The sequence below is a fragment of the Rana temporaria genome (assembly GCF_905171775.1).
Source record: "Rana temporaria chromosome 7 unlocalized genomic scaffold, aRanTem1.1 chr7e, whole genome shotgun sequence".
NCBI lineage: Eukaryota > Metazoa > Chordata > Amphibia > Anura > Ranidae > Rana > Rana temporaria.
Genome location: NW_024404472.1, coordinates 60,001 through 72,715, shown reverse-complemented (window position 1 = coordinate 72,715; position 12,715 = coordinate 60,001). Strand labels below are relative to the sequence as shown.

Here is a 12,715-nt window from a genome sequence, read left to right as displayed (position 1 = left end):
ACAGCTGAGATTCTCTCCTCCTACCCGCAGCTCGATCTACAGCCGAGATCCTCTCCTCCTACCCGCAGCTCGATCTACAGCCGAGATCCTCTCCTCCTACCCGCAGCTCGATCTACAGCTGGGATCCTCTCCTCCTACCCGCAGCTCGATCTACAGCCGAGATCCTCTCTTCCTACCCGCAGCTCGATCTACAGCCGAGATTCTCTCCTCCTACCCGCAGCTCGATCTACAGCTGAGATTCTCTCTTCCTACCCGCAGCTCGATCTACAGCCGAGATCCTCTTCTCATACCCGCAGCTCGATCTACAGCCGAGATCCTCTCTTCTTACCCGCAGCTCGATCTACAGCTGAGATCCTCTCCTCCTACCCGCAGCTCGATCTACAGCTGAGATCCCCTCTTCCTACCCGCAGCTCGATCTACAGCCGAGATCCTCTCCTACCCGCAGCTCGATTTACAGCCGAGATCCTCCCCTCCTACCCGCAGCTCGATCTAAAGCCGAGATCCTCTCTTCCTACCCGCAGCTCGATCTACAGCCGAGATCCTCTCTTCTTACCCGCAGCTCGATCTACAGCTGAGATTCTCTCTTCCTACCCGCAGCTCGATCTACAGCCGAGATCCTCTTCTCCTACCCGCAGCTCGATCTACAGCCGAGATCCTCTCCTCCTACTCGCAGCTCGATCTACAGCTGAGATCCTCTCCTCCTACCCGCAGCTCGATCTACAGCCGAGATCCTCTCTTCTTACCCGCAGCTCGATCTACAGCTGAGATCCTCTCCTCCTACCCGCAGCTCGATCTAAAGCCGAGATCCTCTCCTCCTACTCGCAGCTCGATCTACAGCCGAGATCCTCTCCTCCTACCCGCAGCTCGATCTACAGCTGAGATCCTCTCCTCCTACGCGCAGCTCGATCTACAGCTGAGATCCTCTCCTCCTACCCGCAGCTCGATCTACAGCCGAGATCCTCTCTTCTTACCCGCAGCTCGATCTAAAGCCGAGATCCTCTCTTCCTACCCGCAGCTCGATCTACAGCCGAGATCCTCTCTTCTTACCCGCAGCTCGATCTAAAGCCGAGATCCTCTCTTCCTACCCGCAGCTCGATCTACAGCTGAGATCCTCTCATCCTACCCGCAGCTCGATCTACAGCCGAGATCCTCTCCTCCTACCCGCAGCTCGATCTACAGCTGAGATCCTCTCTTCCTACCCGCAGCTCGATCTACAGCCGAGATCCTCTCTTCTTACCCGCAGCTCGATCTAAAGCCGAGATCCTCTCTTCCTACCCGCAGCTCGATCTACAGCCGAGATCCTCTCTTCTTACCCGCAGCTCGATCTAAAGCCGAGATCCTCTCCTCCTACCCGCAGCTCGATCTACAGCTGAGATCCTCTCCTCCTACCCGCAGCTCGATCTACAGCCGAGATCCTCTCCTCCTACCCGCAGCTCGATCTACAGCTGAGATCCTCTCCTCCTACCCGCAGCTCGATCTACAGCTGAGATCCTCTCTTCCTACCCGCAGCTCGATCTACAGCCGAGATCCTCTCATCCTACCCGCAGCTCGATCTACAGCCGAGATCCTCTCCTCCTACCCGCAGCTCGATCTACAGCTGAGATCCTCTCTTCCTACCCGCAGCTCGATCTACAGCGGAGATCCTCTCTTCCTACCCGCAGCTCGATCTACAGCCGAGATCCTCTTCCTACCCGCAGCTCGATCTACAGCTGAGATCCTCTCTTCCTACCCGCAGCTCGATCTACAGCCGAGATCCTCTCCTCCTACCCGCAGCTCGATCTACAGCCGAGATCCTCTCCTCCTACCCGCAGCTCGATCTACAGCCGAGATCCTCTCCTCCTACCCGCAGCTCGATCTACAGCCGAGATCCTCTCCTCCTACCCGCAGCTCGATCTACAGCGGAGATCCTCTCTTCCTACCCGCAGCTCGATCTACAGCTGAGATCCTCTCCTCCTACCCGCAGCTCGATCTACAGCCGAGATCCTCTCCTCCTACCCGCAGCTCGATCTACAGCCGAGATCCTCTCCTCCTACCCGCAGCTCGATCTACAGCCGAGATCCTCTCCTCCTACCCGCAGCTCGATCTACAGCCGAGATCCTCTCCTCCTACCCGCAGCTCGATCTACAGCGGAGATCCTCTCTTCCTACCCGCAGCTCGATCTACAGCTGAGATCCTCTCCTCCTACCCGCAGCTCGATCTACAGCCGAGATCCTCTCCTCCTACCCGCAGCTCGATCTACAGCCGAGATCCTCTCTTCCTACCCGCAGCTCGATCTACAGCTGAGATCCTCTCATCCTACCCGCAGCTCGATCTACAGCCGAGATCCTCTCCTCCTACCCGCAGCTCGATCTACAGCTGAGATCCTCTCTTCCTACCCGCAGCTCGATCTACAGCCGAGATCCTCTCTTCCTACCCGCAGCTCGATCTACAGCTGAGATCCTCTCTTCCTACCCGCAGCTCGATCTACAGCCGAGATCCTCTCCTCCTACCCGCAGCTCGATCTACAGCCGAGATCCTCTCTTCTTACCCGCAGCTCGATCTACAGCTGAGATCCTCTCTTCCTACCAGCAGCTCGATCTACAGCTGAGATTCTCTCCTCCTACCCGCAGCTCGATCTACAGCCGAGATCCTCTCCTCCTACCCGCAGCTCGATCTACAGCGGAGATCCTCTCTTCCTACCCGCAGCTCGATCTACAGCCGAGATCCTCTCCTCCTACCCGCAGCTCGATCTACAGCCGAGATCCTCTCCTCCTACCCGCAGCTCGATCTACAGCTGAGATCCTCTCTTCCTACCCGCAGCTCGATCTACAGCCGAGATCCTCTCCTCCTACCCGCAGCTCGATCTAAAGCCGAGATCCTCTCCTCCTACCCGCAGCTCGATCTACAGCCGAGATCCTCTCCTCCTACCCGCAGCTCGATCTAAAGCGGAGATCCTCTCTTCCTACCCGCAGCTCGATCTACAGCCGAGATCCTCTCCTCCTACCCGCAGCTCGATCTAAAGCAGAGATCCTCTCCTCCTACCCGCAGCTCGATCTACAGCCGAGATCCTCTCCTCCTACCCGCAGCTCGATCTACAGCCGAGATCCTCTCCTCCTACCCGCAGCTCGATCTAAAGCGGAGATCCTCTCTTCCTACCCGCAGCTCGATCTACAGCCGAGATCCTCTCTTCCTACCCGCAGCTCGATCTACAGCTGAGATCCTCTCCTCCTACCCGCAGCTCGATCTACAGCCGAGATCCTCTCTTCTTACCCGCAGCTCGATCTACAGCCGAGATCCTCTCTTCTTACCCGCAGCTCGATCTACAGCTGAGATCCTCTCTTCCTACCAGCAGCTCGATCTACAGCTGAGATTCTCTCCTACCCGCAGCTCGATCTACAGCCGAGATCCTCTCCTCCTACCCGCAGCTCGATCTACAGCGGAGATCCTCTCTTCCTACCCGCAGCTCGATCTACAGCCGAGATCCTCTCCTCCTACCCGCAGCTCGATCTACAGCCGAGATCCTCTCCTCCTACCCGCAGCTCGATCTACAGCTGAGATCCTCTCTTCCTACCCGCAGCTCGATCTACAGCCGAGATCCTCTCCTCCTACCCGCAGCTCGATCTACAGCCGAGATCCTCTCCTCCTACCTGCAGCTCGATCTAAAGCTGAACCCCATTCTGCTGCCCGGAGACGGCTCTTTAACCGCATGCCGACCCAACACAGCACATCTGATACGGACGATGGGAAAATAACTGGCTGCCGCAGACATTAAAAACAGTAATAATACTATGCACTGTCACTGTACTAATGACACCGGCTGGGAAGGGGTTAACATCTAGGGGGAAATCAAAGGGTTAAATGTGTGCCTCGCATTGTGTGTACTGCGAGACGCTTTTACTAATAGATCTTATGTTTTCATCCCTGCAACTGACAGATCGCTACCCTCTGTACAGAGCTCTGGGCCAATCAGCAGGTTCAGGATGGTAATCATTGGCCGGGACATGCCGACAGGCTCCCGATGTGTACAATCACAGCGGGTCCGGGGATGGCACACACGCATGCGCCCTACGTACCACAGCACCACACCAGTACAGTAAAGCCTTGTGGTTTGAGAGCATAATCCCTTCCAGAAACATGCTTGTAATCCAAAGCGCTTGTATATCAAAGCATTTTTTTTTACAGGGTATAAAAGAGAAGAGAGGACGCCTCTAAGTGTAGCAATAAGTTGCTAAATGTTGTCCCTTCATTACATGTAACCATATTGCTACACTTAGAGGCGCCTCTCTTCAGTTGTGAAATGACGCTACTCTTATATCAAGACGTCGCTTGTATATCAAGGCAAAGTTTAATAAATGTTGCTTGTCTTGCAAAATGCTCTCAAACCAAGGTTTTACTGTATGTTGCTTTGCCTACAGTGGCCTCTCCACCCGCACTACATTGCAGTCTGGGTGGGAAGCAGTTAAAAGTGAACCTTTATATATTTTTTTTTCATATTTCCATCTATTAAGAGCCCATTCACATCTAGGCGACAAAACGCCCGACGCCAGAGCCGCTAGAGGGGAGAATTCCCATTGCTGTCTATAGAGATGGTTCACATCTCAGACGCCGTACGCCTGAAAAAAAGTCCCGGACCCTTTTTTTCAGGCGGCATTGGCGTTCGGCCATACAAAGCAATGGCAAGGCTTTGTAAAAAAAAAAAAAAAAAGTTACACACTCGCGGCAAAATACGCCGCGTACGCGGCGTATCTTGTCGCGGAGATGTGAATGGAGCCTAAATCTTCTCCTTTACTTGTTATAACTTGGGATAGTAAAAAACTTCCTGTTTGCTGATACAGCCCACTTCCTGTTTGCTGATACAGCCCACTTCCTGTTTGCTGATACAGCCCACTTCCTGTTTGCTGATACAGCCCACTTCCTGTTTGCTGATACAGCCCACTTCCTGTTTGCTGATACAGCCCACTTCCTGTTTGCTGATACAGCCCACTTCCTGTTTGCTGATACAGCCCACTTCCTGTCTGGTCATTACCCTAGGCTTATGACATCATGCACAGCGCTCTCTCTCTCTCTTGCCAGGAAGGGAGAGGGGATGAATCATAAGAAGGCCAATGAGAACTGGAGGTTTGCCTCTGTGTAAATCCAGGAAGTGAACAGGCAACCGCTTCAGCTGCCCACAGTTATAATGGCTGCAGCCAGACTCAGTGGTGGGAGATTTTCGCAGTATATTTGGCGAGTACAGAATCACAGTACAGTGGAACCTTTGTTAACGGAGTAACGCAGTTAATGAGCGTTTTGAAAGACGAGGAACTTTATTTTAAACATTCTGACTCTGTTTGCGAGTGTTGTCTCACAACACGAGCAGGATTCAAGCCAATGGGGGTGTGCAATACCGCATTTGGCCAGAGGTGCGGGGGCGCTGGTGACATTCGGAAACACTCCGTTCCCGAGGGTTTCAGAGTTCAGCCGAGCTGTCCGAGGCTCTCCGGCGCCCCCCTAAACCTCTGGCCACATGCAGAATTGCATGTAATAGAAGTCAATGCGGAACAAATTATCTTCGCTTCCATTAACGCCTATGGGGAAACTCGCTTTGATATGAGAGTGCTTTGGATTACAAGCATTCTCCTGGAACGGATTATACTCGTAATCCAAAGTTCCACAACATATAAAATATGCTTTTTCAGGAAGAAAGATAAAATCTTCAGGGAACATTACCTTATCATGCTGGACTTTGAGCTCCTCATACTGGGTCTTGTATCTCCTTCCAATCTTTTTCACCTGTGTGATGGTTTTTATCTTTTCTTGGATATCGGTGACTTTCACATCCAGATCTTTCTGGAGATTTTCTCTCTCGGCTTTCACTTTGGCGAGTTCTTCTCTGGCGCTCTGACACTGACTCTGACTCGTATTTAGAGACGCATTCAACCTATCGCCACAAATACACTCATCATAAATCATAATAAAGAAGGGGGAAAAAAGCACTATGATAATAAAACAGTATTTCCACTATGGACCAATGGGCAGAGGGGAGGTTTTGGCTCTCATAGGCCGCCATCTTTGCTGGCAGATCTAGTTTAGTGGCCTGTCCGGGAGTCGGCATGCTTGGCAAGGCATGGGCTAGAGTCAGACGGCATGCTTTCAAGTAGGTAAACAAAATGTAAAAAAGTAGTAGTGCGCTGCCACCTAGTGACAGTAGATACAAAATGCATCACTGCTGCAATCACCAAATGAGACCCCATCGAGACCCCATCCACGCTGAGAGACCCCATCCACGCTGAGAGACCCCATCGAGACCCCATCCACGCTGAGAGACCCCATCGAGACCCCATCCACGCTGAGAGACCCCATCGAGACCCCATCCACGCTGAGAGACCACACCGAGACCCCATCCACACCGAGACCCCATCAAGAACCTATTCAGACCCCACCCACACCGAGACCCCACCGAGACCCCACCGAGAACCCATCCACACCGAGACTCCACCGAGACCCCATCCGCACCGAGACCCCATTCAGACCCCATCCGCACCGAGACCCCATTCAGACCCCATCCGCACCGAGACCCCATTCAGACCCCATCCACACCGAGACCCCATCCACACCGAGACCCCATCCACACCGAGACCCCATCCACACCGAGACCCCATCCACACCGAGACCCCATCCACACCGAGACCGGTTTCAGGCGTTTTAGCGATAGAAATAGCACCGGAAAACCGCCTCTCATGCCGCCCAAATGCTTTCAGACTGGGGTGGTGCTATTCCGGGACATTAAAAAAAGTCCTGCAGGCAGCATCTTTGGGGCGCTCTCAATACACCCCGGCCCATTGCAATGAACATGTGTTCTTAACCTTCTTAAAAAGGTTAAAAGTGCCCCCCCTACTGGCTGAAAAGCACCGCTTAAAGCGGAGTTCTGAATTATTTTTTTGGCCATTTAAATTGAATTACATAATACATGCCAATAAAGATCGTACTAGATCGGAAATCGATCGTTCAATCATCCACTTGCCTTATTGGTTGCAGCGAATGCTGTGGCCATTCTATGTGAGGGCATCTGGTGCATGCTGGGTCTCGATCTCGAGCGGCGAACGTAGCGCAGGTTGTTTGTGCCGTTGTCATGACAACGGCCGGCGGCACGTCCCGCCCCGTTGTTACGACAACAGAGATAAAACAATGCACACAATTTAACATGGCGCCGTAAACAGCCTTAATCACCTCATATGGTGTGTTGAAATCCCGCGATTTCTCTTTCGTTCATAGACGGACACAGCATCCTTTGACCTTCGGGTTATGTTCTTCCTACCAGGAGATTTTAGGCAGAATTTCCACAGCACTCAAGGTGTTAAAACTTTCCCTCATGCCGCTCCTCCCAGGGGGCGTGGCTCCCCCAGGCATAACCCACACCCTGCTCCAGCAGCTTCAGTTTGTTTCTGCCTAACCGTCAGGAGAGTCAGGCTCTCTCTGGAGTCCTGGACTCTGGAGTTTTTTCTTGCAAATTTTTTTGCATTTTGCGAGTTTTTTCTCGCTTTTTTATTTTATTTTTATTTTGAATCCTGCGATTCTTCTATCAACAGCCGACTGGGTGACAGGCTGGGTCCTCGACCCTTGTAGTCCCCCCAGGTTCGGCCTTCGAGCGTGTGCCGGCCCTCAGCTCCGCTTTGGGACGTCCACGACGGGCCCCGTTGCTCCAGGGGCGGCCGGGGAACTTCGGTTCTAGGGCACACATATGACCGGTCTTTATGGCTTTGTCACAGTGTGTCTGGCCGACAGCCATGCCGTTCGCGGACGTTGGTTCTGTCTGGGATACCTCCAGCCGGGTAGTCGCAGGACAGGTAAGTAGTGGCCCCTTACTCAGGTAAGTGGTCTGGCTGGAATGTTTTCCCTTGGGAGGTCGACTGAGGGTTTTCCCCTGCTTTCCTCTCTCCCTTATTCCTCTCCCTCCTTCCCCCTTTGGGTGACGGCTGTGCAGGGGTTTTTTTCCCTGGGGCTCATATTTTTTATATTTTTTTTTTTTTTTTTCACTCGGGTATGGCTGGGGCTGTTCTGTGTCACTGCAGGGGACTGTGGTGGACATTCTGGGCATTTTTGTGTGTGCTGTGTGCTGTTTTGGTGTACTGTCATTTTTGGGTACACTGTCTTTTTAAAACTGCGCAACGGCGGCCATTTTGCCGGAGCCGCGCTTGTATTATTCGGCGGCCATTTTCTTGTGGCCGGCGCCGTTTTCAGCACTAGTTCGGCCTCTAGTGGCCGTTTCGGCGGGGAAAAAATACCGCGAATCATCTGAGGGGACAGACGCAGCGCTGCAGCTTCTCCTCAGCACACACTTGTCCTTCACAGACCGCGCTGTACCAGGGGGGTGGTGAGTCTCAGGGGGCCCCAGACTGTGCTCTAGCGGCCGGGAGGTGACCTGTGGGGGACTTTTTTCCTGCCATTGGCAGTGGGGGTGACACGGCAGCTGCAATATGGAGCCTGAATCAGGCCCCTCATTCCTCACAATGCCGGAATTAACCCTAAGCGCCCCTCCCCCTGCCACATCTGTTGAATCGGTGTCGGCTGTCCTGGAGTCTTTTCTCACCAGGTTTGAAGCTGCCAGTGCTCGGTTGGGGGGTAAAAAGCGCCCCCCCCCCGGAGGCTGTTTCTGGGGATATCTCTGACGCAGAATCTGATAACGCTGTTGCTGCTTCTGGTTCTGTCATGTCAGAGGATGCGGGCTTAACCCACATGGACAGCGAGGATGACTCTGCTGCGGAGTCTGCTGACAAGGAATTTGTTGGAGCTCTTATTACTGCGGTGCGTGAGACTCTTCATTTAGAGGATGTGGCGGAGACACCAGCGGTGTCAGTCCCTTTTGGATTCCGCAAACCACCGCGTACCGCTAAGGTATTCCCCTGTGTTCCTTATTTGGACAATTTGTTGTATAAGGAATGGGATACACCGCAAAAGGCTTTTACTGTTCCTAAAAGCTTTGCTACCCGTTACCCCCTGGAGGAGGACTTTTTAAAAAAGTGGGTCACTCCTCCGTCGGTGGACCCTCCTGTGTCCAGACTGAGTAAGGCTACTACGTTGCCTGTGGAGGGGGCTCCTGCTTTCAAGGACCCCGCTGATAGGAGAGTGGAGGCCGTGGCCCGCTCCCTGTTCTCGGTGGTGGGTTCGGCGGTAAGGCCGGCTCTGGCCGGCGCCCTGGTTGCTCAGACGCTAACTGAAAGGGCGAAGCTCCTGCTGCAGGATCTGGAGGTCCAGGGTGCTTCCGAGTCCTCTAGGGACCTGGCTGAGCAGTTGATTCAGGGTCAGAAGTTTCTCTGTGAGGCGGCTATGGATTCGATTCCTTTGCTTTCCAGGGCTTCTGTCTACGCAGTGGTTCTGCGCCGCCTTATATGGCTGAAGTGCTGGTCGGCTGACCAGTCCTCAAAAAAGGCCTTGGTGGATTTGCCCTTTAAGGGCGGACGGCTCTTTGGGGCATCCCTGGATGACATCATTAAGGATGCCACTGGAGGTAAGAGCAACTTGCTCCCTCAGTCGGGGAAGGGTAAGGAACCTCGCCGCAAGCAAGGTCCTACTTTTACTACCCCTAAGCGGTTTTTTTCGTGCGCCCAGCGCGGCTGGAAAAGGTCCGCAAGGGGCAAAAGCCCCTGCTGCCGGGCGTAAGCGCCCCTGGTTTAACAAACCAAACAAGCCTGCGGACAAGCCTGCTTCCGCATGAAGGTCTGCCCCCGCCCGGGTCTCGGGTGGGGGGACGGCTTCACGACTTCGCGGATCGGTGGAACTCTCTTCTGACCGACCGTTGGGTTTGCGAGGTGGTCGCCTCGGGGTACAAGATAGAGTTCCTCTCTTGTCCCCCAAACAGATTTTTTCCATCCAACCTCCAGCTTCCTCAGGATCGGCGGCTAGCCCTATCCGGGGCTGTCCAGGATCTTCTGGACAGAGGGGTGGTTGTGCCGGTTCCCTCGCTGGAACGGTTTCGGGGGTTCTACTCCAATCTGTTCGTGGTTCCCAAGAAGGGAGGGGTTCGCCCTGTCCTGGACCTAAAGGCCCTCAACTCCTTTGTCAAGGTGCAGCGATTCAGGATGGAGTCGGTCCGTTCTATCATAGCGGCCCTCCACCAGGGGGACTTCATGGCGTCCTTGGACATCATGGACGCATACCTGCATGTCCCCGTTTGCACAAGCCACCAAAGATATCTGCGTTTTGCGATCGGGGAGGACCACTATCAATTCGTGGCCCTCCCGTTCGGGCTGGCGTCGGCACCACGGGTGTTCACCAAGGTGCTCGCCCCGATCCTGGCCTTGCTAAGGCAGCGAGGGATCGCTATCGTGGGATACCTGGACGACCTTCTCCTGAGAGCTTCTTCAAGCTCAGAGTTAGAGGAGGACGTGTCCATCACGTGTCGGACTCTGCAGGAGTTCGGCTGGCTTCTGAATCTCAAAAAATCAGTGTTGGTTCCGTCCCAGAGGCTGGAACACCTGGGGCTGGTTTTGGATTCGGGGGAGGCAAAAGTGTTCCTCCCATCGGAAAAACTGCGGACCCTGCAATCTGCAGTGAGACAGTTGTCGACCCAGAAGTGGTCGTCTCTTCGCTTCTGCATGCGGGTTCTGGGTCTGATGGTGGCCTCCTTCGAGGCGGTTCCGTATGCCCAATTCCACACCAGGGTACTACAGAAGGAGGTTCTGTCACGATGGGACAGGGTCCCATCTTCTCTGGATCGCCAGATTCGGTTGAGCCATCTGGCCAAGTCTTCCCTGGCATGGTGGCTGACGTCTCCTCTCCGGTGCTTCGGTCCGGGAAGTCTTTTCTTCCGTGCCGCTGGACAGTGGTCACGACGGATGCCAGCCTCTTCGGCTGGGGGGGCGTCTGGGGCACCCAGTCAGCCCAGGGGCGCTGGACTCAGGAGGAGTCCCGCCTGCCGATCAATATCCTGGAGCTCCGAGCGATCAAGCTGTGCCTTGTCAGGTGGTCCCTGGAGCTGCAGAGCCGTCCTGTCAGGATCCAGTCCGACAACGCCACGGCCGTGGCGTACGTCAATCATCAGGGCGGCACAAGGAGCTCGGCCGCGGCGACGGAGGTCGCTCACATACTTCGGTGGGCCGAAAGGTCCGTTCCGGCCCTGTCAGCGGTATACATTCCGGGAGTTCTGAATTGGCAAGCCGACTTCCTAAGTCGCACGACTCTGGATCAAGGGGAGTGGTCTCTCCACCCGGAGGTTTTTCAGATCCTGTGCCAAAAATGGGGCACTCCAGACGTGGACCTTCTGGCGTCCCGTCTCAATCGGAAGGTACCACGGTTTGTGGCCAGGTCAAGGGACCCCTGGGCAGACGCGTCAGACGCGTTAGTGGCTCCCTGGGGTCAATATCACCTGATTTACGCCTTCCCTCCTCTAAGGCTCCTACCCCGCCTGCTGCGCAGGGTGGAAGCCGAAGGGATTCCAACGATCCTGATCGCCCCAGATTGGCCGCGTCGCTCTTGGTACGCGGACCTGGTACGTCTGGTGGCAGACGCCCCCTGGCGCCTCCCTCTGAGGGAAGATCTCCTGTCTCAGGGCCCGATCTTCCATCCTGCTTTACGGTCACTGGCTTTAACGGCGTGGCTGTTGAGAACCAGGTACTGAAGGACCGGGGCCTGTCGGGCCCGGTAATCTCTACCATGATGCGTGCACGGAAGTCCACTTCTCGGAAAATTTACCATCGTACATGGAAAGCATACATCTCTATGTGTGAGGAGATGAAGTGGCACCCCCGTACTTACGTGGTGTCCCGGATCCTGCTGTTCCTACAGCGGGGAGTGGACCAGGCTCTTGCCTTGAGCACGATCAAGAGTCAGATTTCTGCTCTGGCTGTTTATTTTCAGCGTCCCGTGGCAGCGCACTCTTTGGTTCGCACGTTTGTGCAGGGGGTCCGGCATGTGGCCCCCCCGGTGCGCCCTCCGCTACCTTCTTGGGACTTGAACTTGGTCCTCTCGGCGCTTCAGCGTGCCCCCTTTGAGGACATTCGGGAGATCCCCTTGCTGACTTTGTCGCAGAAGGTGGTCTTTCTGGTAGCTATTACCTCTATCAGACGAGTGTCTGAACTGGCGGCCTTGTCTTGCAAGGCCCCCTACTTGGTCATCCATCAGGATAAGGCGGTGCTGCGCCCGCGACCTTCTTTTCTTCCGAAGGTCGTTTCGGCCTTTCACATTAACGAGGACATTGTTGTTCCATCATTATGTCCTCAGCCGAAGAACCCGAAGGAAGCCGTTTTACATTCTCTAGATGTGGTTCGGGCCCTTCGAGTTTACTTGTCGGCGACAGCTCCGTTCCGGAAGTCGGACTCGCTGTTCGTGTCTGTGTCCGGTCCCAGTAAGGGCCTGGCAGTCTCGTCGGCCACCATTTCCAGGTGGATCCGACAGGTTGTGCTTCAGGCCTACGCCCTGAAGGGGCGGGCGCCTCCCTTTCGGGTCACGGCGCATTCGACCAGGGCGATTGGAGCCTCCTGGGCTTTCCGACACCAAGCCTCTGTGTTACAGGTGTGTAAGGCTGCGACCTGGTCGTCGGTCCACACTTTCTCAAAGTTTTATAAGGTGGATGTGAGTGCATCTTCTGATGCCTCATTCGGCCGCAGGGTGTTACAGGCGGCAGTTTAAGGTTGGAGTTCCTCCGTTGAGTAACTCCGGTTTTGTTTGGGGTGTAACCTGTTGTTTGCTGTGTTATTTTTCCCACCCCTCGTTTTTTTGACACTGCTTGGGGACGTCCCGAAGGTCAAAGGATGCTGTG

At 54.7% G+C, this 12,715-nt stretch overlaps 1 protein-coding gene across 2 annotated transcripts in view; it reads right to left on the bottom strand.

Moving 5' to 3' along the window:
- Positions 1-12,715, bottom strand: part of TPR (translocated promoter region, nuclear basket protein) — a 133,083-nt gene that overhangs the window by 61,029 nt on the left and 59,339 nt on the right. For both annotated transcript variants that reach the window (XM_040334377.1, XM_040334378.1), the window contains exon 20: positions 5,689-5,899. In XM_040334377.1, the coding sequence (XP_040190311.1) occupies positions 5,689-5,899 (211 nt within the window). The remainder of the gene's footprint in view (positions 1-5,688; positions 5,900-12,715) is intronic.